Here is a 27,909-nt window from a genome sequence, read left to right as displayed (position 1 = left end):
AAAAATTGCTACGGTCAGAGGTCATTATTCCAGTTCCCGCCTCTCGGAAAGGTACGGGTTTCTATCCCAATCTTTTTGTCGTGCCAAAGCCAGACAGGACGGTCAGACCGATACTTACTTTCAAGGTTTTAAACCAGGTTCTAAGGGTCTACAAATTCAAGATGGAATCAATCCAGTCGGTCGTTGCAGACTTAGAAACAGGCGAGTTCATGGTATCCATGGACTTAAAGGATACAGATCTGCATATCCCAATCGGGACTCCTCACCAGGCTTACTTAGGGTTCGCACTGGTGATGGATCAATACCAATTCAAGGGCCTTGCCGTCCGGTCTATCATCAGACCCAGGAATCCTTACGAAGATCATGGCAATCATGGTTGCAGGATTGAGACTTTTAGGGGTCACCTTTATATCTTGTCTTGACGATCCATGGATCGAGACATACTCTCGGGAAAAGGTGAGCAAGGATGTTCAGGCATCTCATCAATTTCTCATTCAAGATGGGTGGCTTGTGAATTTCCAGAAATCCAACCTCATGCCAACTTAACGGATTCAATTCCTCGGTCTTATGAGAGTTTCCCTACCAGAGAACAAGGTCCAGGACCTACAGAGATTACTGGCTCAGGTACTGAGGTCACGAACGGCCCTCTGTGGGCAACTTCTCGGGAAGATGGTAGCGTCTTTCGAAGCTCTACACTACGGCAGACTTCATCCCCGACCAGTCCAGTTGAACCTCATTGCTCAGGGAGCAGGGTCACACTGGCTTCTACATCGAAGAATCCGACTTCCACCGCACATACGAACCTCCTTGATTTGGTGGTCGTTGCACAGGAATCTCGCAGCAGGCAAGAGATTCAGCATTTGGGATTGGGGCATCCTGACAACGGACGCCAGTCTCAGAGGTTGGGGTGCCGTCTTGGCGGAACATCAGTTTCAGGGCAGATGGACAATACTGGTGAGCAGCCTACCCATCAACATTCTAGTACTAAGAACAGTTTACAATGCGCTTCTCTTAGCCGAAGACCTAGTCATGGGTCAACACATAAAGATACAGTCGTACAATATCACGACGATGGCATACATGAACGGTCAGGGTGGAACTAGGAGCAGGATGGCGTTAAAAGAAGCCACAAAGATCTTGTTGTGGGCAAAAAGGCGAAAACTTATCCTCTCTGCAATGTTCATTCCAGGTGTGGAACACTGGGAAGCAGATTATCTCAGTCGCCAGGACATGCGTCCGGGGGAGTGGTGCCTTCATCCACGGACTTGCGATATGGTGGTGAGGAGATAGGGTCTCCCTCAAGTCGACTGGGGCGTCTCGGCAAAACCATCAACTGCCCAGATATGTGTCCAGGACAAGAGATCCAGCAGCAGAAGGAGTGGACGCATTAACACTTCCTTGGTGTTACAGGAGGTTTTACGTTTTTCCATCTTTCCCACTCATACCAGGGTTTGGGAAAAGGTTGAAACAAGAACGAGTGTGGGCGATTCTTATCACACCAGGTTGGACCCGCAGGAGTTGGTACTCAGACCTGTGTGGGTTACTAGCGGAAGATCCTTGGCAGTTAACTCAGAGAGAGGACCTGCTATCTCTGGGACCGTTCCAACACAGACCTACGTTTAACGGCGTGGTTATGGAAACTCTGATCTTACGAAACGGACGGATACCAAGAACGACCAGTCCTACGATGATTACCACTAAGACGCCGGTCAGAGCCAGGCACTACTACGGGATTTGGAGAGATACATGGACTGGTGTCCAGAACGTGGGTGGGATTCCACGAACTTCCACTTATCCAGACTTCTACTTTTCCTTCAGGTCGGTCTAAGGCTCTCTGAAGGTTCAAATTTTGGTTCTCTCCATCCTATTTCAACAGTGGTTAGCATCCTGGCCAGAGGTTCAAACCTTTTTACAGGGGGTTCTGTGGATCCAACCCCCTTTTCGTCCCCCCGCTGCACCATGGGACTTAAATTTAGTGTTGGGATTTTTTGAGATCACCAACTTTAAAAAAAAATAAAAAATAATAATAATAAAAAAAATAACAATAAAAATAAATAAATAAAATATCTCTTGGAAGGTCATATTTTCGTTTGCCTTGGCTCCGGCCAGGCGGGTTGCTGGCTTGGGAGCCTTATCCTGTAAGAGTGTCTTTTGTTTTTCATTTTTCATGCGGATAGTGCAGAACTCCGTACAAGAGCAAATTTCCTTCCTAAGGTTGTTTCGGGGTTTCATGTAAACCAGCCAATTGTCGTCCCATCTTTCCAGGGTCTTGCAGATGGGGAAGTGTCTTTTGGATGTTGCCCGAGATTTACGGGTATACAGGCAAGTTGCGCCGTCCTTCAGAAAGTCGTACCATTGGTTTGTTCTTTATGATGGGCCAATGAAGGGTTGGCCAGCAGCTAAGCAGTATTTGTCTAGATGGATTCTGCTTGCCATTCGACAAGTTTATATTTTCTGTGGAAAACAGGTTCCGTTTCGGACGGGTGCTCCTACCACCCGATCAGTGGGTACCCCATGGGCGGCTGCCAGAGGTGCTTCTGCTACTCAACTTTGCAGAGCGGCGACGTGGTCCTCAGCCCACACGTTCGCAAAATTTTACAAGTCTGCTACCTTTGCGTCCGGAGACTCTTAAATTCAGACGTTTAGTTTTGCAGGCCACGACAGCATTCTCTCCCTTGGGGATAACTTTGGGACGTCCCCTACTGTATAGGACTCAAGTGTCCCCTAGTGGATGAAAGAGAAAAGAGGATTTTGGTACTTACCGATAAATCCATTTCTCTGAATCCTCTAGGGGACACTGGACGCCCGCCTCTGTGCTGTCAACCTGCTGTGTTCAAAGTTCTTGTTCAAACAGTTCGTACAAACAGCGTTAGTTTTTCGTTAAGAGTTTCTTGGATGCTGTTTGATATGTTGTACGGTTCGGTTCCTCACCATGTTCTATAATATCATGTCCTATTCTCTCAGTCCAATTTTCAAAACTGAGGGAGGAGGGATGTGAAGGGGGAGGAGCCGGCTGTGCAGACAATGCTAATTTTCGATTGTGCCACACCTCCGGTTGCAAGCTTCACACCCCTACTGTATAGGACTCCAGTGTCCCCTAGAGGATTCAGAGAAATGGATTTATCGGTAAGTACCAAAATCCTCTTTTCTGTGTACTGATTTTTTGCTAATTGGAACAGATTACTTATTTGAAGGTGTAAATTATTTTCCCAGATTGTTTTGCTGCCTCATGTGAATTCCCTGGACTTATTCAATGTTGGAGGCTCTGGGGAAGATGTCAGTAATGCCTGGCAGACGTTCCAAAGATATAGATGTACAGAGAATAGCCAGAGTGTTGCGAAGACTCCCCTCACTGATGTCTGCAAAGAATTCCTCCTAAGTATTTCTGCAGTGCTACATGAAGGGGGCCTGGGTATGTGTATATGCAGCTAGCATATCTCTATTCAGTTTTGGCTTTGTACACCCTTTATCATTACAGTTCTTATAATGGTAGTTATCATTTTTGTTGTTGTGAATAGTGATGCAGTTATGTAAGAACAAACTTCCTTTAACCAACCATGTCATTCCCACATCCAACGCCTGTGTTTGTATCACTGTATTCTAAAAAGAACATTTTGTAATGTCCTTTTATTGTTTTCCAAATGCACGGAATTACTTGCCATCCTTCTCACAAAATTACATAGGAAGCAGAGTTTACTTCACAGAATGTCGCTCCTAATGGAATGTTAGTTTTGTCATTAACTAAATATCTTAAGCTATACACTGATAAATAAATGCATGATTTCTCACAATGCAGGATAGGTTGTACACTCCATCAGTAGCCATGGTGCGTCATTTGTTACTATGTACCGTATGTGCACCAAACAGCCCCTCTTGACGCGCCAGGTGCCGTGAAACTCTGCTAGCATTGGGTGCATTGTTTGCTGAAAATGTGTTGTAGTGGCAATGTGATGTGACTAGGACACACCAGGAGACTGTGCTGATTAATTTGATATGCGGCACTTGTATATATTTGTGCGACTAAGTCTCTGCATCTGTAAACGAAGTCACACACAGGTGTACAAGAGTCATATATCAAATTAATCAGCACAGTCTCTGGGTGCGTCTTAGTCACATTGCGTTGTGACTAAGGTGTGTTTTTGGTTAAAAAAAAAATGACGCCTAATGCTAGCAGACTTGCATAGAACCAGGCAGCTCACCCACACCAGACATCTCCCACTGCATGGCATATCGGGGCTGGATGTATGAGGACGCATCTGTACAACTGAATTTTGAACCCACTATTGAAAACTAAACCGGAAAATATCAGTCCACTTTTTAAAAGCATAAATGTGATAAATAACTGTTCTATTCAGCAAAATAGATAGTTTTATACAAGTCAACAGCAGTTGGACTGCAGCGCTGTAAAAAGTTAAGGTCCGTACACATTAGACGATGTCGCTCTGTGAGCGACATCGTCTAATGTTTCCCCCTCCCGGGCCGGCCGGTCGGCGGCCGCCTGTACACACTGAGCGATATGACCGCTCATATCGCTCAGTGATGTCACGCCTCCGCCAGCCCTGCATGAAGGTCGTGGACGACAGTCCACATCCTTCATGCATGCCCTACCGACAGCGACGATCGTTGCTGACCCGCGGGGCCGCGCATCGGTCGTCGCTGGCGGCATACACACTTGACGATATAATGAGCGACGTCGCTCAAGGAGTGGGAAAATGAGCGACGTCGCTCATTTTATCATTAAGTGTGTATGGACCTTTATATGCAAAATAGTAGTATAACAAATAAACAATTTGTTTTGTTTCAAAACAAAACCTAGAAAAGATTTTCAGTTGTGGGCGAGACGGGTCAGACCTTCCAGAAAGATACTGTGGAGAAGTTGACCATAGAAACCAACCAGCTTGTAACGCTCATTATAGACTATGCTATCTCTCCTAAAGGTTTTATACATCTCCCAGTATTTAGTAACAGAAAAAAATTCCTGAACATTTGACATGTATCAACTTAGTTTGAGGATGCATAAGAAAAGTGAGTCAAATGGAGTATATGAGAGTATGAATAAAGTGGGCAGAAAGAGGGATGAAAATGGGCACAACTTTACAATGTTTCATATTTCTTATTTTTAACATTATATCTAGAATGTCATTGCGACCCTCAAGGTTCCCTGAGTGCTTTATGTGACCCTGATGGCGGGCAGTGCCAGTGTCGGCCAAATGTGGTTGGAAGAAACTGTGATAAATGTGCCCCCGGGACTTATGGATTTGGACCTAGCGGATGCAGACGTATGTCACATTTTACAGCAATAAACTCCATTACGGTCATTGTTTCCTTTTGTTCAGCATGCTTAGTGATATACTTTGTTATATATATTTACTATGAGAGCAACTGTATACAGTATCTGCAATGTGTATATTTATTGTTTAGGTCTCATTCAGTAGAGTGCATGCAACACATCTTGTTACCTTTTCATGTGTTCTGTTTTGATTAAAAAAACCCAACAGGATTTGATATAATTCAATAGGCGCAAGAATCATGTAGTGCAGCCGTGTTACATAGGAAAGACAGGATTATGGGGGAACGCACTAGCATGCATGATTGTCTCTGTTTTATGTCCATGATGCACATGTCATTGCTGCCTGTGTGAACAGTTTTTATATTCGTATAAGCATTGAAAGTCTATAATCCTGGAGCAATTCATGTTCGTTCTTGTACTGTGTTCCACTTAGACCAGTAAATAAGGCAATCTGTAAAAGTGAGGCTTACTTGCTCTCATTATGGGGGGATAGAATAGTTTTATGCCCCCCAAAAAAGGGATGTATTTAATATATCGGCTGTCGGGATCCCTGCGTTCAGGATACTGATGCTGGAATCCCGACAGCTGGTAAAATGACGGCGGTCAGAATACCAACTGCTCCCTTGTATTCCCACTCAGGTGGTGGGTCCATGGCAGCACCCGAGGTAAAAAGAACCCGTGACGAGCAAAGCTCACCCCCGGGCTCGAAGCGTGGGGAGCGCAGTGAGCCTGCTAGAAGACTCGCAGCACGTGCTGATGGTATTCTAGCTGGCGGGATCCTGACAGCCGGCATCCAGTCACCCGGGATATCATACTGAATCCGTTTGATCTGTTGGGGACACTGTACATGCTTTCTGTTGCGTATTTCCTGCTTAGTCATTTTAATATGTCTTTTGTAGCCTGTGAGTGCAATTTGAAAGGATCTTCTCACTCCTTCTGTCACACTGAAACTGGCCAGTGTCCTTGCATTCATGGTGCATACGGTCGTCAATGTGATGTTTGCTTGCCCGGCTACTGGGGATTTCCTAACTGTCAGCAGTGCCAGTGTAACGGACACACAGATCAATGCAATGCACTTACTGGAGAATGCACAGGCTGTAAAGACCACACTGATGGCTACAGCTGTGAAAGGTAAACTGTACATTTCTACTAAACTTTTGTCCTTTTTATGTTTGTGACAATTTTTGTAATTTATTGTTATTGCTGTGTACAGTATTGCTTCCAACTGTTGCTACAGATGGTCATGCAAGTGATTTGTAAACTTAGAACACTACAGTCTAATTAACATGGTAAAAAGTAATTCACTAACATTATTTATATGGTTTCGTTATTTTCTCAAGGTGTTTGGATGGCTATTATGGAGATCCCAGACTAGGTTCAGGTGATCACTGCAGGCCTTGCCCATGCCCTGATGGACCTGGGAGTGGACGCCAGTTTGCCAGTGGATGTTACAAAGATCCCACAACTGAGCATGTTGTATGTTTATGTAACAAAGGCTATACAGGTAAGTGTGTGTGTTTTATATACATTCAATGTAAGAAATCTGTGTATTTTACCTTTATACTAACCCATTAGAGTCTGTGCAATATGGTTGGTTAATTTACAGTGTCTGCTGAGAGTAAGCTATTTCTAAACACAGGTAATATAAATAAGAGGCATCGCCACACAGACAGTGCAATAGAAACTCCCCTACCCTCAAGAACATTCTCATTGCATGGGTATATTTATTAAAGTGTGGGTTTACAAAGGTGGAGATATTAACACAAAAGAAATAATACATCAATAGGCACTGTGCAAGATTACATGCAACAAAGATTTGGTATAACCCAAATTAATAGACCAACTTCCCTTTAACAATATAAATGATGATTTAATTCCTCCTTGTTTCTATGTGGTCTTCTCTCTGGTCTTCCTCATCAAAAAGAACTCAAAGAGAAGGAAAAAACAACATCTAGTGCAATGATGTTTGATACAAATGAATTGAAAATTTGAGCAGGGGGTTTCACACTCACATTCCACAGATATTATACAAGCGTATCTCTCACCAAATGGTGAGTATCTCCTGATAATTCAGTAGTTCACCACAAATCACAGGTAACACACAGATCCTCCAAATAAAAAAAAAGCAAATAATAGTGCAGATCCTTATTTAAAAAGGGATAACAATTTTAATAAAATGCACTCACAAACATAAATTTTTCAAAATCGCATATCTACCAACATGGGTATCCATAAACCAAATAGAAATGACAGTCAGTCCTGATAGATGATAAAATAGGCAAAGGATGGAATCCGGATCAATCCATATGCTTGTCCGGAAAAGATGTCATCTACTGGCCTCGGTCACGTTCAGTTAATCAGCAGCTTCATTAACCGAATGGGACCGAGGCCAGTAGATGACATCTTTTCCGGACAAGCATATGGATTGATCCGGATTCCATCCTTTGCCTATTTTATCATCTATCAGGACTGACTGTCATTTCTATTTGGTTTATGGATACCCATGTTGGTAGATATGCGATTTTGAAAAATTTATGTTTGTGAGTGCATTTTATTAAAATTGTTATCCCTTTTTAAATAAGGATCTGCACTATTATTTGCTTTTTTTTTTTATTTGGAGGATCTGTGGTATCTCTACAACTCATTATCTCCAATCAAGTGTTACCTGTGATTTGTGGTGAACTACTGAATTATCAGGAGATACTCACCATTTGGTGAGAGATACGCTTGTATAATATCTGTGGAATGTGAGTGTGAAACCCCCTGCTCAAATTTTCAATTCATTTGTATCAAACATCATTGCACTAGATGTTGTTTTTTCCTTCTCTTTGAGTTCTTTTTGATGAGGAAGACCAGAGAGAAGACCACATAGAAACAAGGAGGAATTAAATCATCATTTATATTGTTAAAGGGAAGTTGGTCTATTAATTTGGGTTATACCAAATCTTTGTTGCATGTAATCTTGCACAGCGCCTATTGAAGTATTATTTCTTTAGTGTTTGCATCCTGTTTAAAGGGAACTCTGGTGTTTTCTCTTTCTATACTTCTTGGCTGCTAGTGTGAGCTTTAGTGCGCCTATTCACTTATCACCTTTTTTCTGAAAGGTGGAGATATTGCCCATAGCAACCAATCAGATTCTGGCTACTATCTTCTAGAAGGTGCTAGATTATTGATAAGTAGAATCTGATTGGTTGCTGTGGGAAACATCTCTACATTTGAAAACCTGCACTTTAGTAAATATACCACTAGAGGAGGTGATGTGTGAACCACTGATAACTCTCCAGATCCCAAAATATTTTTTTTAGACTGGATGAGGAATACCCCTTGATTGATCAAATGCTTTTATTATGGACTACTTAGGGACCATTGCCTCTGAACTCCTGCGCTTCTGATACAAAATATTAAATATGTCGACTTTTCTCTTTTTCTCTGTAGGCATCCGGTGTGACACATGTGCTTCCGGGTATTTTGGAAACCCAGAAGAGTTTGGTGGAGTCTGCCAGCCATGTAACTGCAACAATAACATCGATATGTCTGATCCCCTTGCTTGTGATAAACAGAGTGGAGTATGTCTGAATTGTCTGCATCACACAGAGGGCGAAAACTGCCATCAGTGTCAGCTGGGTTACTATGGCAATGCTATTCATCAGGATTGTAAAAGTAAGATATTGCTTTATGTAATTACAGTAAATTGCCTGCAACTTCTGAGGCATTTTGACCTCAATGATTTGTTTGTAGTTTAGCTAATCACTAAATGCCAGTACTGAACAGACCTCGCCATAAGTGGAATTTCAGTGGGTCATACTTGCATTTTAGGCTTTATGTACACTATCTCAGGTCAGCTTAGTGCCTTAGCCAATGATTTTCACTGACTACTTGGTAAAATATAAACCTGGGATTGAAAACCTGCTGTAGAAGATCACCATTGGTAATACAGGAACTGTAACTGTGCAGGCTCTCACTACTTTTTTAATTTGTGCAGTTACATCAAAGGATTCATCCACTTCCTGGTACATGGACTGCTACCGGAAAATAATCTAAACCTAGCGGAGGTGTTTTGTGGATACATCTCAAAATGGGCATCTACTGCTAATTTATGACCAGGGCCTTCATTTATTACACCCAATTTCTCTGCTAGTCCTGTCACTGCCACCCTCCAAACTATTGCCACAATATGCCCTCTTCTTACCCAAGATGTAAATAGAACTCTATTGTTTAGTCTGCTACAGCAATGTACTGTCAGGCATTACACTCGCCCATATATCACCACTTTAGTCCAATAATGATCTTCCTCTCCCCCCGTTACACTTCTGCAAATCCTGACACTGACTCCATGTGTCCTGGAATCTAATTATTCATCCTTGCCTACGCAGCAATCAGCATCTCCTGTCCATGTTGGACTGGGCCATGAAAGGCCCACCGAGGAGAAGTAAGGATCCCAGTGGTCTTGTGATTGCCTACCGACAAAATTATATTTGTGTTTCTGCATGGCACTATGGGAGCAAGGGTTCACTTATGTGCTTAATTCATAGACATGGAACCATATCTAATCCATGCTCTACATTGAACTACAATCTGTTGGTGCTTCTTGGTTTGTAAATCCATGGTGATTCTCTGTAAAATGGATTCACTTGTGCAAAATGAGAAGATGTATGACAGCATTTGTGCTGGCACTTTTACTTGAATAACTCCTTTCCAGAATTGGTAAACAAAAAAAATGGGAGATTCCTATTTTACTGTAACCCTGACAATATAAGTCTTCTCTTCTACTTGCACTAGTATCTATCTGTAAGTCACCATAATGTAAGTTTATCCTGTTTGCACAGTGTTACAAAATGCCTTTGTGCTTTAAATGTAATTAGTGTTTCTTGTTTCTCACTTCCTAGATGTTAACTCTGTTCCCTGTACTATCTGTATCTGCCTTCAGGCAATGCAGTGGCTAGGAAAAATAAAACCTAATAGTCATGTTACATAATATGCAGTGTAATATCTATCTAATCTATCTAATCTATCTATCTATCTATCTATCTATCTATCTATCTATCCTTTATATGGTGCCACAAGGGGTCTGCAGCACCGTACAGAGTACATAAACAGAAACAGTATGAACAAAACAAGAAAATAGTGACATGCAGTCCTAATACACAAAAGAGCTGCAGTGCAGCCAAACCCAAAATGTTGGTGCTATTGTTGGCAGTGGGAAGGAGATGATAGTATAAGTGAGGAAAGAGGGCCCTGCTTATGAGAGTTTATATGACACAGAGGTGAGCAAGGAGCATGGAGCGGTGGATTTTGTTGAGAGCTGGAAAGCTTTGATAAAGAAGTGGGTCTTCTCAAATGCAGTGCTGGCTAGTGAAGAGCGGGCCCACACAGAGACTGCACACAGGCCCCTTCCTCTCTAAATGCATACATGCAGAAATTGACATATGCCCAACCTCTAAGGGGTATATTCAATTAAAGTTCGATCCATTCCGACATGCATTTGTCGGAATGGATCTGACAAGCCCTATTCAAATGAGCAGCCAAATCCGACTGTCTGATTTGTCCGCACACGGTGTCCCGTCCTGCTGCTGCTAGCGGCTGGCGGGTGTAGCTGTCAGCGGCGGCAGGGGGGAGCTATCACGGGGGGACCTGTCAGGCAGCCGGGAAGGGGGGACTCGTCAGCGGTGGCCAGGGAGAGGTATCTGCAGCGGCCGGGGGTACCTGCCAGGTGGCCGTGGGGATCCGTCAGCGGCAGCCGGAGGAGTTATCAGCGGTGCCCGGGGGAGGCATCTGCAGCCGCTGGGGGGACTTGTCAGGCGGCCGGGGGGACCTGTCAGCAGCGGCGGAGTGTATCTATCAGCAGCGGCCGGGGGGACCTGGCAGGCGGCGGGGGAGCTCTCAGCGGCGGCCTGGGTGCGCTGCCGGGAGAGAGGAGCCTGGCTGAGGGGTGCCCATCAGAGGTAGTGCCCGCTGCCCCGCTCCCCCGTCCCATGTCCTCAACCTAACTTTTTTTAGAGTCTAATTGAAATGATCGAAAAGGGGGCCCGTTTTCAACACAAGTACGTGGATCGGCAGCTATTCCACCGATCCACGTGCTTTTAGACAAGTCGAATTCCTCGACTTGTCGAATAATTTGGGGTTAGATTGTATAGGTCGGAACCCCTTCCGACCTAAAAAAGTTGAAAACTGACGTCATTTCGACATACGGCAGCTTTCGACTTCAATTGAATATACCCCTAAATGAGACCCAACTTGTGGGTTTCATGGTTTGTTTGTTTGTTTGTCAGAACATTCTATTATATTGTTAATTAGAAAGGAAACATGACCTAATTTGTTTTGTACATTTTCCAATTGTTCTAAATCATTGCCACATACTGTACCAAAAGAAACAAACATATTCAACTTCATAGCCTTCACTGGTATTTAACAAAGGAGTGTGGGGTAACGTGTAACATTTCTTATTTTCAGAGTGTGTCTGTAATTACCTGGGTACTGAGCAAGATCACTGCAAAGTAGATGTTAGTTGTAACTGTAACAGGACCACTGGCCAGTGTCCATGCTTGAACAATGTTATTGGACAGAGCTGTGACCACTGTGCACCAAACACCTGGAATTTGGCAAGTGGAAGTGGCTGTGAGCCATGTGGTTGTGATGCAGGTCGTACTCTGGGGCCATCTTGTAATGAGGTAAGTGACTGTGACACACACACACACACACACACACACACACACACACACACACACACACACACACACACATACACATATGATGCACAGTGCTTGGAACATACAAATACTCTAATAAAGTCTCTGAAAAGCACAGTACTAACTGTTCCCTTGGTTTATCTTCACAGTTCACTGGGCAGTGTCATTGCATGCCTGGCTTTGGTGGGAGGAATTGTAGTGAATGCCAGGAACTCTTCTGGGGTAATCCGGATGTCGAATGCACAGGTAAGGAATGGCTAGTTACTACACCTTTGTTTCTCTTTTATGTATCTTTTGCATGGAAGAATGTATAGTGAGTTCTTACGAAATTTTATCACTATGTATTCTGTAGTTCGTCAAAATCCTTCAGTTCTATAGTAATGATGTATTATATATAGAACACTTGTCTATGTTCTATTGACCTTTTGGGTTTAACTTTTGTTGTAGAATATTAACACATCGCAAGACTATTCCTACAGAAATCGCAATATACATAATTTATATTTGAGAAATACAAACAATTATCTGTCCGATTTATAGATTGTTGGATGGGTCATTACATTAATTATCCTTTGGTATAAAGTCATCTGAATTGTACCTTCCAACTTCTTATGACACTGAAGATGCCAATAAACACTCCGTGTATAGGTGCACAAAGGCCGCCAATCCCGGTCAGCATTGGTCAGTGTGAACAATAATGCAACTTCAGATCCAGCTGATGTGTGTGCCGGCAAAGAGGTCAAACAAACCACAGATTTTATTTTAAGGATTGTGTACATATGCAACAAAAACACATAGTAGAAGTATTTTGCATTTTTTAGCATTAAACTGTAGTTGCCACGTTCTTGACCATTTCTCAAGCCTACCTAGGTCATCAAACAAATGATTGATGACCTAGGTAGGCTTGAGAAATGGTCAAAAACGTGGCAACTGCAGTTTAATGATAAAAAATGTAAAATCATGCACTTGGGTCTCAAAAACCCAAAGGCTAAATATAGTATCAAGGGTACTATAATGGAAACTACTGAGGAGGAAAGGGATTTAGGAGTCACTATTTCAAGTGACTTGAAGGCAGGAAAGCAATGCAACAAAGCAATGAGAAAGGCAAGTCAGATGCATAGGGAGAGGAATCAGTAGCAGAAAAAAAGAAGTGATAATGCCACTGTATAGGTCATTGGTACGGCCCCATCTGGAATACTGTGTCCAGTTCTGGAGACCATATCTCCAGAAGGATATAAATACATTAGAGAGTGTACAAAGAAGGGCAACTAAAATGGTGCATGGCCTACATCACAAAACTTACCCGGAAAGGCTAAAAGATCTTAACATGTATAGATTGGAGGAGAGAAGGGAAAGGGGAGACATGATAGAAACTTTCAAATATATCAAGGGTCTTAAAGTTCAGGAGGGAAACTTTCTTCAAAGGAAGAGAAGTATTAGAACTCTAGGACATACACTGAGACTGGAGGGGGGGGAGGTTCAGGGGAAATTTAAGGAAAAATTACTTCACAGAAAGGGTAGTGGATAAGTGGAATAGCCTCCCATCAGAGGTGGCAGAGGCTAAGACTGTAGAGCAATTTAAACATGCGTGGGATAGGCATATGAAATTATGAATATCCTTACAAGGAATTAAGGTTCAAAAAGGGTTCAGATTGCCTAAAGGATAAAAAAAAGGGGCAGACTAGATGGGCCAAGTGGTTCTTATCTGACGTCAAATTCTATGTTTCTGTGTAAATACACTTAATGCACATATCTTGAGAATGGCAATGTCTGTGACATAAGATCAAAGACTCTTATCTCATTGGGATTTAGCTGTGAAGTAAGTGGAGTATTTCATCATTGTCACTAAGGATTAACTAGTAGAACAATAAAAGCTTTCTTTATTCCAACCTGCATTACTTAACTCAAACAGCTCATTAGGCTGTAATTTTGTTTTCCCCCCCTAACTACACAAGTCTCTCCTTAAATCGCTAACTAAACAAATCTTAAATCACCTCCATAGAAATGCAATCATGTAGATGATCTTTTAAAACAACCCCTGAATTATGTGATTTTTCTCCAGGAAATAGATGTCAGCCAGTAGAGTTATATTTTTCATGCATCCAGACTATTAATTTAACTCTTGCCTAGGAGATTCAGTGTGCTTTCGCCAGTTTGGCACTTGTTTGTATGCATAAAATTCATCTGATGCTCGTTAATTATAGTGAAGTAGTTAGTGCATATAATTGAAGTCATTGTGTATTGTTTATGGCCTACATGTTGCTGAACAGATAATGCTTTGTAAAGTCTGGTCAACAAAGACGTGCCAAACCCGAACAAAGTCTTGAATCACGTGTGTGTGGGTGGATAGACTTCAGAATTCGTTTTCAGTTTGTTTCATGTGTTACGTTTTAGTACTGCTTCTGTGCTTTATATAAGGAGATAAACAATCAACAGTACATTTCATGTAAAGGGATCCAAAAATCCATGTGTTCTCTACAAATCACTCCTATAAATGTACTTATATAGGGCTGCTAAATTGAAAGCATCCCTGCTTCTAATGAGAAATCTGGATTACTGGTAAGCCAGAACATGTTCTAAACATTTATTGAAGAAAAACAAAAGTGACAGATGTTGTCAGCAGGTGGGGATGTGGTGATACAGATCACTTTGCTATTGCAAAACTTTACAGATGAATGGGCCATCAGCCAGGACTACTAGACATTTGATCACCCTGATCACTGGACCTCACCCCATGTGACTATTTTTTTATTTTATTTGGGAGAACCAGGAAGATGTAACACCCTGTCAGATATGAAAGACCGCATAAGACATGATGTGCTGGCTAATCCCCTTGCAATGTTACATTACATAATAGACAATGCTGGTATTTGTAGCGCCGCCTGGTGATGACATTTGTAGCTAATATGCCCCCCCCCCCCCAATAAATGTCTAGTGCGCCCTCTGAGGTGCATGTAAAACCTCGCTCCAGAGTTCTCTGTGCAGGGATACTTTGATCTTAACAGCCCTGTACTATGGAGTAAAGGTTTTACCTTTTATATAAAAGTAAAAAAAAATCTATACAATAATCTCCGAAGACACACTGTACATTTTGCCATGTAGTACTAACAAATGGCATAAAAAGTAAAATAAGTGTAGTAATCAACTTTTTATTTAGTTTTGTTACTTTGTTCATCTGATTATTTTTTTTAAACCTTTTTATCTATTTTAAGATCATTACTGCACTTAATAGTTGCTTATAACTTATATCACTGTGTACTGTATTACACATTTCCCTTTTTACAAGCTCACAATACTGTATATATACAACTTGATTTTAATCACTCCTTTTTTTTATATTGTGTGTGTATGTATGTGTGTGTGGGAGTGTGTATTTATATATCTCTATCTATCTATCTATCTATCTATCTATCTATCTATGTATGTATGTATGTATGTGTGTGTATGTATATATATATATATATATATGTGTATACAGGTTGAGTATCCCTTATCCAAAATGCTTGGGAACAGAGGAGTTTTGGATATTGGATTTTTTCCGTATTTTGGAATAATTGCATACCATAATGAGATATTATGGTGATGGGACCTAAATCGAAGCACAGAATGCATTTATGTTACATATACACCTTATACACACAGCCTGAAGGTAATTTTAGCCAATATTTTTTATAACTTTGTGCATTAAACAAAGTGTGTGTACATTCACACAATTCATTTATGTTTCATATACACCTTATGCACACAGCCTGAAGGTCATTTAATACAATATTTTTAATAACTTTGAGTATTAAACAAAGTTTGTGTACATTGAGCCATCAAAAAACAAAGGTTTCACTATCTCAGTCTCACTCAAAAAAGTCCGTATTTCGGAATATTCCGTATTTCGGAATATTTGGATATGGGATACTCAACCTGTGTGTATATATATGTGTGTGTGTGTGTGTGTATATGTGTGTACATATATATATATATATATATATATATATATATATATATATATATATATATATATATATATATATACAATATCGGATAGGCACTCACCCTTCCTGGTAAAAGGTGCCCCGGTGCCTCTGGAAACAGTAACACATCCAGCGATTCCTAGCATGCAGTGGCACGCAGGGACAGACTCATGGATGATTTCAAAACAAGCAGTGTTTAATCCATTGTAACTGGATGGAACTCTTTTACTTTACAATGGATTAAACACTGCTTGTTTTGAAATCATCCATGAGTCTGTCCCTGAGTGCCACTGCATGCTAGGAATCGCGGGATGATATAGATATATATATATATATATATATATATATATATATAGTTAGTCCAATTTATGTTTCCTTTTAGACATTTATCTTTATTGCTCTGTAGTATTGTTCACTCTGGGAGATTACCCTAAAACTGTGCATGCCAGTATTCTATCTTTTTTTTAAATTCTATTTTAATAAAATAGTAACATAATACCAGATGAATAGTCTCAAAGCCAAGCAGCACAGTCATAACAAATATAAAATGAGAGCAATTTAATTTGATTTCTCCTGCAACAATGAAGTACATTGTTTTACCAATGAATATTATTTTTCATCTCAATAAAGATATGATTTTTATTGTTAATCACATATATTTAAATTAAATAAGTATCAACCTTAAATGAAAGGATATAATTGTAGTCTTCCGAAGATTAAAGATCACTTTTGTGTAACCTTAGCTTGGCATTCCTTTCTTTGTGATGCTTAATGGTCTTTTTATGTGGTGACGCCCCCCAAGTTTTGATCTTCTAAAAAGAGTTTGTGACCTTCACTGGAGAAGGATCTTTGTGTGCTAAAGGAAATATTCCTCTTTTAAAGTCCCGGCAGGAGATCCTAATCACTTTGGGTGGTGTTCATGGATTTTGAAGGTTTTGTTGTAAGAAGAAAGGATCTATTCCATCTGTGGAGCCATATAAATAAACTCCATTCATAGTATTTGCATATGATCAACGTTAACTCCTCATCACTTCATGTATTATTGCTTTGAAAATATTATTCTTTTTTTGAACAGTTATAATTTTCTTTAAAAGTAAAGGGCACCTGAATATCAAGCAACAGCCTTTGTATAGAGGTGAGGTGTTGTCATGTGATAGTGCACGTAGACTTTGTTGGAGAATTCGTTTACTTGGTTAAAATTGGAGTGGGGGAGGGGAATCAAAGCAGATAATTGCTCATATTACAACTTATCTGCTTCTTAGCCAAGATAATCTTGCCTTATTGTTTAGTTCTGTATTCTGCAATTTACATTATTTTTCAGTTTGGAAATGAAATGGCATATTTTTTAAATATGTTAGACCTTCTAGTGCTTTTTTCCGATTCCACTTTAATTTGAAGTTTTTATTTTCAGTTTATTTCTTTCATTATCAGAGGCAATGTCCCTCAATTTGGGTTTGATTAACTTCCAAACATGGGAGCTGATCCAGAGTTGGCTGGGATCACAGTTGGCTGCAAGTGCTTTTTGCATTCAGTAAAATATAAAAATGAAATAATAAAACAGAAACTGAGTGTATATGCAAAGCCGCAACTATTGCAAGATAAACAGCATATATCCTCAGTTTCCAACAGGCTTCAGTGGCACAGATTGAGGTGGAGTGGGGGTGGGCACTAATTACTCGGGCAAGTCCATGCACCCCCATCCCCTCTGTGCTGCTTAACTGTTTATTTTTTATTTTTTTGTAAAAGAAAAAGGTGTGGTCACATGTCCATGATTAGGCCTCGCTCCCTGCTTTACCGAGGCCCTGGTAACCTCTCTATGGCCCTAATAGGCATACGTCACATACTTACGTATACCTTATATGTGTTTGTTTTATAAAATGTGCTTCCTATTAGAAATTAATAAGACTTCAGACACATCAAAAATACCTCTCCTCTCATGTACAAGGCTAAAACCCACACAAACAAAAGTATAATATACGCACGGTAATTAATAAATCACCAATGAGTGTCCTGTCTGTCTTCGCAACTATGCAATCGCTTCCTTACAGTAAGTAGCCTATGTTGGAATACTCCTTCCCTCCCCTTTGTCACCTTTTCAGGCGTAAAAGCCATGAACCAGGCTAAACTGTATAGCCGCTAATGCGTGTGCTCACTTTTTTGGCCATGCACAAAGCAATTTCACGCAAGACATGATTTACTAATTGGCATAGTACTGAGCAGTAAGTTAGGTAAAGATGTACTCTTACAAGAGTATGCTAGACTGTTTTTATGTTTCTTCCTACGCAATGATTTATTATTGAAAGTTTTGTTTTATATTTTTTTTAGCCTGTGATTGTGATTCGAGAGGTATTCAGACCCCTCAGTGTGATCGATCCACTGGACACTGCGTTTGTAATGAAGGCGTAGAGGGAGTGCGGTGTGATAAATGTGCCCGTGGTTATTCTGGCATTTTCCCAAATTGTGCACCTTGTCATAAGTGTTTTGCCTTATGGGATGTGATCATCCAAGAGCTGTCCAACAGGACAAACAAACTCCTAAACCGCACCAATGCCTTGAAAATCACTGGAGTTGTTGGACCATACCAGAAAACCATTGGCAAAGTTCAGGAAAAGCTAGAGGAAGTCAGGAGCATCATCTCCCAGAATCCTGCTGCTCAGCGACTCAAAGACATTGATCATCATTTTGAAGAGGCAGAGTAAGTCGCAAACTGGTTATAACTCACAGTGGATTCAAAACGTATGTGTACATGATTGTTTTGTTGTAGGATTAGTGCAATATTTTATCATTAGCATCACAAAAAGATGAATAATATAATATTGCATCTCTGTTGGCCGGTGTAGTAGTATTTTTTGTGTCACAACTCATAGCCCTATGCCTGTGTTCAGTATCAATGTTGTAATAATTCTATAACTTATTGGCCTAAATCCGGGGATCTAGCAAGATAATGGTAAAAACTTAATTTTGTAATTCGGAAAAAATGCTGTAAAATATTATTTGCTCTTTAGCATAATACATGGTGGTGGTTTTTAAATGGTGAAATGCCCAATGATAAAGCCTGGCATTTCTAATATTAAGGTATTCAGTGCTGATTATAACTAGTGCCTAGAGGGGGGATTCGTAATTGTATCATAAGAAGTTGGTAAGGTCTGACTATTTTGGTTTATAGGAAACTTAAATCAGAGGTTTGGGAGAAAGTGACAGAAGTGGAGCAGAAGCTGGCAGAGATCAACCTCAATGGCTCCGCCACAGTGGCAGCTTTGCAGGAAGATGCCGATGGTATCAGTAAAGCACTGAAAGAGCTCGGAGAACAACTAGAGTACATGAAGATTTCTAATGTTAGAGGTAGGTTCTTGCATGATCCGCATTAGTCTTTCAGATGGGACCAAAATCCTAATTCTGCCAGGTTTAACATGGTAACAGGTAATCATGAAAACTTTACCTGTTTTAACAAATGGGGGAGATGTACTAAGCTTTGGAGAGTGATAAAGTGGAGAGAGACAAAGTACCAGCCAATCAGCTCCTAACTGACATGATAGAAGCTGCATTTGAAAAATGACAGTTACGCTGGGTACACACTACACAATGTGTGTACTCGGCAACATCACAGGTGTCTGGATCTGGCGAGGGGGGCGTTATTGGTAAGTGCGTACAACACACATGCCGATGCCGGCAGCGACGGAGCGCGGCCATGCTGCATTCAGAAGCATGGCCCTTGCTAGCGCATCGTTAGCAACATAGTGCGTACACACTTGACGATTTGAACGATGTGTTGATCCAAGCCGTCAGAATCAAACTCATTGTTCACAATATCGTCTAGTGCAGGGCTGGCCAAACCAGTCCTCGAGATCTACCAACAGTTCACATTTTCCAGACCACCTAGCTGGTGCACAGGTGTAGTCATTACTAATTAAGATGTGTTGCATTCATTCCTAACTGACAATTCTACAGATATCCAGGAGGCCTGGTAAACATGAACTGTTGGTAGATCTCGAGGACCGGTTTGGCCAGCCCTGGTCTAGTGCATACCCAGCATTAGGAGCTGTTGGCTGGTACTTTAATCTCTGTCCACTTTATCACTCTCCAAGGCTTAGTACATTTCTCCCATAGGGGTATATGCAATTGCGGTCGAATTCCCGAAATTGTCGAATTTCGGGTCATTTTCGACCCAAAAAAAAAAAATCGCCTATGCAACTCAGTGCTTTCCGACCAAAAAACGGACTTTCAAAATTCGACTTTTTGAAATTCGAATTTTTGCAAATTCGACTTTTCTGCAATGATACAAGTGCTGCAATTCGACCAAAGCATATTCAATTCAAGTTTGGAAATTCGACAGCAGTGCTTTTAGACAGCAAATTCGTCATTTTCAATCCGCCACACTTTGGAGGGTGAAAACAAATAAAAAAAATTTAAACATGTTTTTTTTTGTGTTTTTTTGGGGGGGAATAGCAGATCTATTTATATTAGAAGGGATTAGGTACTTTTTTTTTTTTTTTTGGAGGCACAAATATTATTTATATATTTTTTAAAATATTATTATTATTTTTTTTTTTTTTATGCTGGAACGGTGAAATCATAAAAAAAAATGGCGTGGGGTCCCCCCTCCAAAGCATAACCAGCCTCGGGCTCTTCGAGCTGGTCCTGGTTCTAAAAATGCGGGGAAAAAATTGACAGGGGATCCCCCGTATTTTTAAAACCAGCACCGGGCTCTGCGCCTGGTGCTGGTGCCAAAAATACGGGGGACAAAAAGAGTAGGGGTCCCCCGTATTTTTAACACCAGCATCGGGCTCCACTAGCTGGACAGATAATGCCACAGCCGGGGGTCACTTTTATGCCGTGCCCTGCGGCCGTGGCATTAAATATCCAACTAGTCACCCCTGGCCGGGGTACCCTGGGGGAGTGGGGACCCCTTCAATCAAGGGGTCCCCCCCCAGCCACCCAAGGGCCAGGGGTGAAGCCCGAGGCTGTCCCCCCCCATCCAATGGGCTGCGGATGGGGGGGCTGATAGCCTTTTGTGATAATAAAAAGATATTGTTTTTTCCAGTAGTACTACAAGTCCCAGCAAGCCTCCCCTGCAAGCTGGTACTTGGAGAACCACAAGTACCAGCATGCGGGAGAAAAACGGGCCCGCTGGTACCTGTAGTACTACTGGGAAAAAAATACCCAAATAAAAACAGGACACACACACCGTCGACAGTAAAACTTTATTTCATACGTCGACACACACATACTTACCTATGTTCACACGCCTACATCGGTCCTCTTCTCCATGTAGAATCCACGGATACCTGAAAAGAAAAGATCAATATACTCACCTCAGCCATGGTCCAGAGATAAATCCACGTACTTGGCAAAAAAACAAACCGAACACCCGCTCCATGCCGGACTGAAAGGGGTCCCATGCTGACACATGGGACACCTTTCCACGAATGAGACCTGTCAGTGACAGCTGTCACAGAAAGGTCTCTAAGCCAATCAGGAAGCGCAACTTCGTTGCGCTCACCTGATTGGCTGTGCGCTGTCTGTACTGTGACAGCACATCGCAAAGCCGCTCCATTACTTTCAATGGTGGGAACTTAGCGGCTAGCGGTAAGGTCACCCGCCGGTCAGCGGCTGACCGGCGGGTGACCCCACCGCTACCCGCAAAGTTCCCACCATTGAAAGTAATGGAGCGGCTTTGCGATGTGCTGTCACAGTACAGACAGCGCACAGCCAATCAGGTGAGCGCCACGGAAGTAGCGCTTCCTGATTGGCTGAAGGGACTTCAGTGACAGGAGTCACGTGATGTCCCGGCATTCGGGAGAAAGGGGTCTGATGTGAAAGCATTGGACCCCTTTCTAGTCCGGTATGGAGCGGGTATTTGCGTTTTTTTTTTTTTTTTACAAGTACGTGGATTTATCTCTCTGGACGTGGATTTATCTCTGGACGCTGGAAGGTGAGTATCATTTTTTCACAGGTACCCTCGGATCGTCGGAGACCGTGGCAGTCGGCGTGTCAACATAGGTAAGTATGTGTGTGTCGGTAGTGTGTAATAAAGTTTTACTGTCACGGTGTGTGTGTCCTGTTTTATTTGGGGTATTTTTTTCCCAGTAGTACTACAGGTACCAGCGGGCCCGTTTTTCTCCCGCATGCTGGTACTTGTGGTTCTCCAAGTACCAGCTTGCGGGGGAGGCTTGCTGGGACTTGTAGTACTACTGGAAAAAACAATATCTTTTTATTATCACAAAAGGCTATCAGCCCCCCCATCCGCAGCCCATTGGATGGGGGGGGACAGCCTCGGGCTTCACCCCTGGCCCTTGGGTGGCTGGGAGGGGGGGACCCCTTGATTGAAGGGGTCCCCACTCCCCCAGGGTACCCCGGCCAGGGGTGACTAGTTGAACATTTAATGCCACGGCCGCAGGGCACGGTATAAAAGTGACCCCCGGCTGTGGCATTATCTGTCCAGCTAGTGGAGCCCGATGCTGGTGTTAAAAATACGGGGGACCCCTACTCTTTTTGTCCCCCGTATTTTTGGCACCAGCACCAGGCGCAGAGCCCGGTGCTGGTTTTAAAAATACGGGGGATCCCTGGCCAATTTTTCCCCGGATTTTTAGAACCAGGACCAGCTCGATGAGCCCGAGGCTGGTTATGCTTTGGAGGGGGGACCCCACGCCATTTTTTTTCCCGGGTTTTTCCCGTTTTTTAACGCTTTTTAAAATCGCGGCAAAATCCGCCAAATCGGCCGATTTTCGCCCGCGACTCTGGCGAATCCGTTTTTCATTGAATATGGTGAATTCCGGAAGCCACCTTCCGGAATTCACCTGGCGAATTTAGTCGAATTAAAAAACGGCGAAAAATTGACGCGATTCGCCGTGAATTGCATATACCCCATAGAGAGAGTTGTAAGGATAGCAAATCCTGGAGCACCTTAAATATATATGCTGCTTGTTTATAGGGAAATCTTTAAAACTACATAGTGTAGAACCGTGGTTCCCAAACTCTGTCACCCTAACAGTTCCTGTTTCCCTTGGGGACAGAGTTTGGGAACCACTGGCATAGAAAAATGAAAGTATGTATTACACAACTGGTAAAAAGCTCATCAAAGTCATCAATTAGTGGTGCATAGTGAAAGGTTAAGGCTAACTTTGGGCAACTCTTGCTAATGTCCCTTCTCCCTTCCACTGTGGGAACACTCCGTATAGCTGTGTTTATTTTACAGTCCAGCCATACTAACAAGTTGCTGAGAATCGAGCTGCCATTGTAGCTGTGTGGGTTATAAATACCTCAGCTGTGTGTGTCTCCATTTGCTGGTTGGACAGTACTCATGGCCAGTCCTTTCAGCTGGTATGTAAGACAGAGTAGGTAGGATACTCCTATTGGAGATACAACCTATTCTGAATAAGCCCTCTCCAGATGGCGCCTGTTTCCAGGTGAACCTTTTGCGGGTGTCTATCCATTAGTGCAAAGATACTGTATGTGATTATGATTATGACTGTCAGCATAGATCTTTGCAGGGTTAAAAAAAACAGGGGGTCCCATCCAGTGAAATGACCACCTGCGCTCCTAGCCTGTGCTTGTTGCCATGAATGTGGGTAGATGAACAATATGGAGTTCACCAGCTATGAGTGAAACCTGCGGTCTATGATAGAATAACAAAAAACAAAAAAAAACTATATTCCTACAGTGGCAGACCATTATTTACATAGTGTTACTAGATCCAGAGTCAAGAGAAAAGTTATTGGAATGTCATGCTCACACGTGTACCATGCTGGGTTTCTAGGTGCCATGGACAGCATCAATAAATATTTCCAGATGTCATCGGATGCAGAAGAAAAGGTCAACGCCTCTGCTATAAACCCAGATAGCATTCTTGAACATTCAGCCACTACACGCAGGGAAGTGGAAGACCTCATAGATGAAAGACGGTCTGCTTTCAAGGAAGGGCAAGAAGAGCAATCACGGCTTTTGGATGAGCTTGCTGGCGAGGTCCAGAATTTGGATCTTTCATCTCTGTCTGAAATGGTATGTAACATGAATATAGATGGAGACCTTCATGTAACCTTTTTCTTTTCTTTCTAACCAGAGAATTTTAATTAAGACAAAATTCAAAAGCACCAGGATAAAGTGCTTTTCTAATAAAAACAACCGAGAACTGTCCCAATTGGAATTGGAAACTGGGGCTAAGTGGTTGATGTATCAAGCAGTTCAAAGAAGGGAGAAGTGGACCAGAAATTGACCATAGCAACCAATCAACATCCACCTATCCTTTTATAGAGTGTACTTGATAAATGATACCTCAAAGCTGATTGGTTGCTATAGGCAGCTTCTCCATTAGTCCCCTTCTCCACTCTTTTCACAGTTTTGAGGTGTTAGGCCCTATGGAGTCTATTTACTAAGCCTTGGAGGGAGATAGAGTGGATGGAGATAAAGTTCCAGCTAATCAGCTCCTAACTGTCACGTTACAGGCTGGATTTGAAAAATGACAGGACCTGGTTGATTGGTACTTGGGAGCATACGTAATAGTCTGAGTTTGCCGGAGCTGCGGGATGCAGTCTGATCTCGGATGTTTATTTAAAGCGGAAATCATTTACAAGGCGAAACCATGCCTTGTAAATGATTGCCGCTTTAAAAAATATCAGATTGGCTGGCATCCCACACCCCTGGCATACTCGGACCCTATTACATATGCCCCTTTATCTCCATCCACTTTATCTCTTTCCAAGGCTTAGTAAATAGACACCTAAGTGCCTTATCTGCTAGGAGCATCTCTGTGATTACAAACACTACTAAATATGTAGGCATCTTATGGGGCCTTCAGTTATGCCAGTGGATGTTATGGCTTATAATTAATGAGTTCTGATGTCATCACTTCAGGATAATCTGTGTAGTATAAAAAATAATGCATACCGTATTTTGAAAGTATTACAGATATTAAAAGTAACCCTTGGTTTCCAGGATTAAAATGACTTGCATCATGGCCTCTTTTTGTGGTCCTGGAACTCCTTTGAGGCTTTTTAAATCTTGCATATCATTGCCATTTCAGACAAGATTTTGAAGGTCCTGTTTTCTCTGCTCCACGACTTTTGGTGACAGTGAGATGACAAGTTTCGAGCAACTGATAGCTCATTTGTAAAGCTTAGAAAACGGCTGATGTATGCACGCAGAATTGTATAATTTTATACTTCAAAAGTCTTCACGCGAAACACCACATATGCTATAAACAAACGATATCAGACCAGATCCCATTAAAAGTATGACAATATTACAGTATGTTGGTGAAAATAAATAATAATAATATTGAGAATGTTATTTACACCAAACCAACATGACGGAATGAGAGGTATTGTAGTAACAGTGTGATTGGATTCAAGCCAGTCCATTTTTCCTCAGGCCTGTCTTATCTTCTTCTGTGGATGCTATATGATGTCTGATAGACATTTTTAAAATGTTAAATAAAATATTAATCCCATTCTGCATTTGATGTCAAATGTTATATATTGACAGAATTTCCCATTATCGCCCCATAGAGAGTAGTAGCATTATATGGAATTGGAACATCACTCTTGAAACTATAACACCACAAGACTTGAGTGCACTAAATGTAATGTAAAGTTAGCACATATCTAGTGGTGCTTGAATAAGCCTTTTGAGATACAGTGCAAAAAGCACAAAGTTTTAGTACCTTACAACATAATTTTTTATTGCATAATATATAATAATCTGCTAACATTTTTGAATAAGCGAAGAATGACCAAACTTTAGAGATTCACATTTGACCAGTGGGCTGCCAATTGTAACCCCTTCACGTATATACTGTATCTAAAGCTATGCAGAAAGCTATTAGAGGGGGGGAGTTTGTCTCTGAAAAAGGTATGTAAACTGTTCAAGGTTACTTTATTTTAACCAAAAGAATGTTGAAATGTCTTAAGAAAATGATTTGTTTTCAGATTGAAACCCCTCGGGCTGTTTTTACTTTTTCTTTTAAGTGAAAAAGCTTACTTGTAATATTGCACAGGCAGATGAATGTATCTGCTTGAAATGTAAAATGTTAAAAATAATAATAACATATTGCAAAGACCTCAGTAAGCACAAATATACTGGAAGAAAATGCTGCTTACAAATTTAATGGGAGGATATGAAAATTAAACAAACTGTGAAATGGCCGAGTGTATGTATGTATGTATGTATGTAAGTAGACTTCTATCTATCACATAGTGGGCAATATGGTCTGGGTTTTTTTTGGGATACGGTCAGTAGGTCGACACCACTTAGGTCGACAGTCATTAGGTCGACCACTATTGGTCAACATGCATTAGGGCGACAGGGTCATTAGGTCGACATGTACTAGGTCGACCGTTCAAAAGGTCGACTTGAGTTTTTCACATTTTTTTTCTATTTTTGAACTTTTTCATACTTTACGATCTACGTGGACTACAATTGGGAACGGTAACCTGTGCCAAGCACAGCGAGGCACCTTGCCCAAAGCATGGCTTTCGTGAGCCATGCGAGGGGACACTGTGCACTAATTGGGGTTCCCCGTCACTTTACGAAGAAAACTACACCAAAAAAAGTTTTAAAAAAACCTTATGTCGACATTTTGACCTGTCGACCTAATGACCTTGTCAACCAATAGTGGTCGACCTAATGACTGTTGACCCAACGACCCTTACCCGTTTTTTTTCCTATTTCATCCTGGGCAATGATGTACAAAAGCTCCTATAGTGCTTTGGCTCTTTTAAAATATGCAATGTTTTTGCTCCTCCCTTCTCTGTAAACCCATCTGGCAGGGAACTCGGATGTTTTTCTGAAAGCCATGGTGCTTGTTTTGGTGCTAGTAACTTTTTCTTCACTTTCTGATTGAAACCACTGTTGGGGTTTGCGTGTTAGTGAGCCTCTTCGCTGAGAACCAGACTCGTACATTCTGGGGGCGTAGTATGGTATGCCGGCGGCCGGGATCCCGGTGGACAGCATACCGGTGCCGGGATCCCGACCACCGGCATACCGACAGCTGGGTGAGCACAAATGAGCCCCTTGCGGGCTCGCTGCACTCGCCACTCTGCAGGCACGGTGGCGCGCTACACGGACCATGTAATTAATTCTCCCTCCAGAGGGGGGGGTGGACTCCCAAGAGGGAGAATAGTTGTCGGTATGCCAGGTGTCAGGATTCCGGCGCCGGTATACTGAGCACCGGGATCCCAACAGCTGGCATACTGAATACCACCCCATTCCGGGGAACAATGTAGAGTCGCTAATTAGATACATTACAGAGACACTGCGGGTACTTGAGTCCTACTGTTGGTTTATCAATTAGCTGAAATCCAATCTCCTCCATTGACAGCAACTTGTGCTTCTTGGTCTGCTGTTTAATCCTTGGGAGAGGGGGTATTATTTCCAGAGAACAAAATAGACCTGTTACACAGACTGGTAAGGTGTTGGCTGACAGCTCATTTCTGCATAAAAGTTCTTGGGAGGTCGTTTTGACACTCAAATCCATGCAGTGTCCTTGGTTCTATCTCTAACTCTCTTAAAATGGGACAAGTCACATCACTGTAACCTGAGCAGACAGCAGAGCCGTTTGTCTCTTAAGAACATATCTGTAGCACCGCCTGGTGGTTGAGGGACAGTAACCTCTGCTGGGGCTGTCCTTTTGCCATATAAATTGGATGAGTGTGATGTATGACTAATACCTTCAGTCTAGGGAGCTGTTCAGCTTCACTGCCAGTCTGTGGTCCCTGCCAAAGGCAAGCTTCTAATCGATGCCTTAAGAATAAAGAGCGAACAGTGAAATGATTGTGGCCCTAGAATTAAAAGCAGATCTAAATGCTCCAATTCCGTGACCTCTTCTGTTGCATGGAAAACCCAAAAGATTGCCACTGCAGTATGGTGCATTAAGCAGCAAGCAGGCAAAAAGAGCTCACTTTTAATAAAGTAAAGCAACATCATCATGTACAGTATGTGTTTATATGAACAAAATTTCCATCGATACAACCTG

The 27,909-nt window shown here is 41.9% G+C and overlaps 1 protein-coding gene across 1 annotated transcript in view; it reads left to right on the top strand.

Moving 5' to 3' along the window:
• Positions 1-27,909, top strand: part of LAMB1 (laminin subunit beta 1) — a 97,044-nt gene that overhangs the window by 58,515 nt on the left and 10,620 nt on the right. Inside the window, exons 18-27 of the mRNA XM_063927079.1 lie at positions 3,214-3,412; positions 5,136-5,279; positions 6,190-6,421; positions 6,631-6,794; positions 8,726-8,950; positions 11,741-11,958; positions 12,126-12,222; positions 18,267-18,636; positions 19,108-19,283; positions 23,698-23,939. Of these exons, the coding sequence (XP_063783149.1) occupies positions 3,214-3,412; positions 5,136-5,279; positions 6,190-6,421; positions 6,631-6,794; positions 8,726-8,950; positions 11,741-11,958; positions 12,126-12,222; positions 18,267-18,636; positions 19,108-19,283; positions 23,698-23,939 (2,067 nt within the window). The remainder of the gene's footprint in view (positions 1-3,213; positions 3,413-5,135; positions 5,280-6,189; positions 6,422-6,630; positions 6,795-8,725; positions 8,951-11,740; positions 11,959-12,125; positions 12,223-18,266; positions 18,637-19,107; positions 19,284-23,697; positions 23,940-27,909) is intronic.

Source organism: Pseudophryne corroboree, chromosome 6 (genome assembly GCF_028390025.1).
Source record: "Pseudophryne corroboree isolate aPseCor3 chromosome 6, aPseCor3.hap2, whole genome shotgun sequence".
Lineage (NCBI taxonomy): Eukaryota > Metazoa > Chordata > Amphibia > Anura > Myobatrachidae > Pseudophryne > Pseudophryne corroboree.
This window is presented reverse-complemented; position numbering and strand designations above follow the sequence as displayed.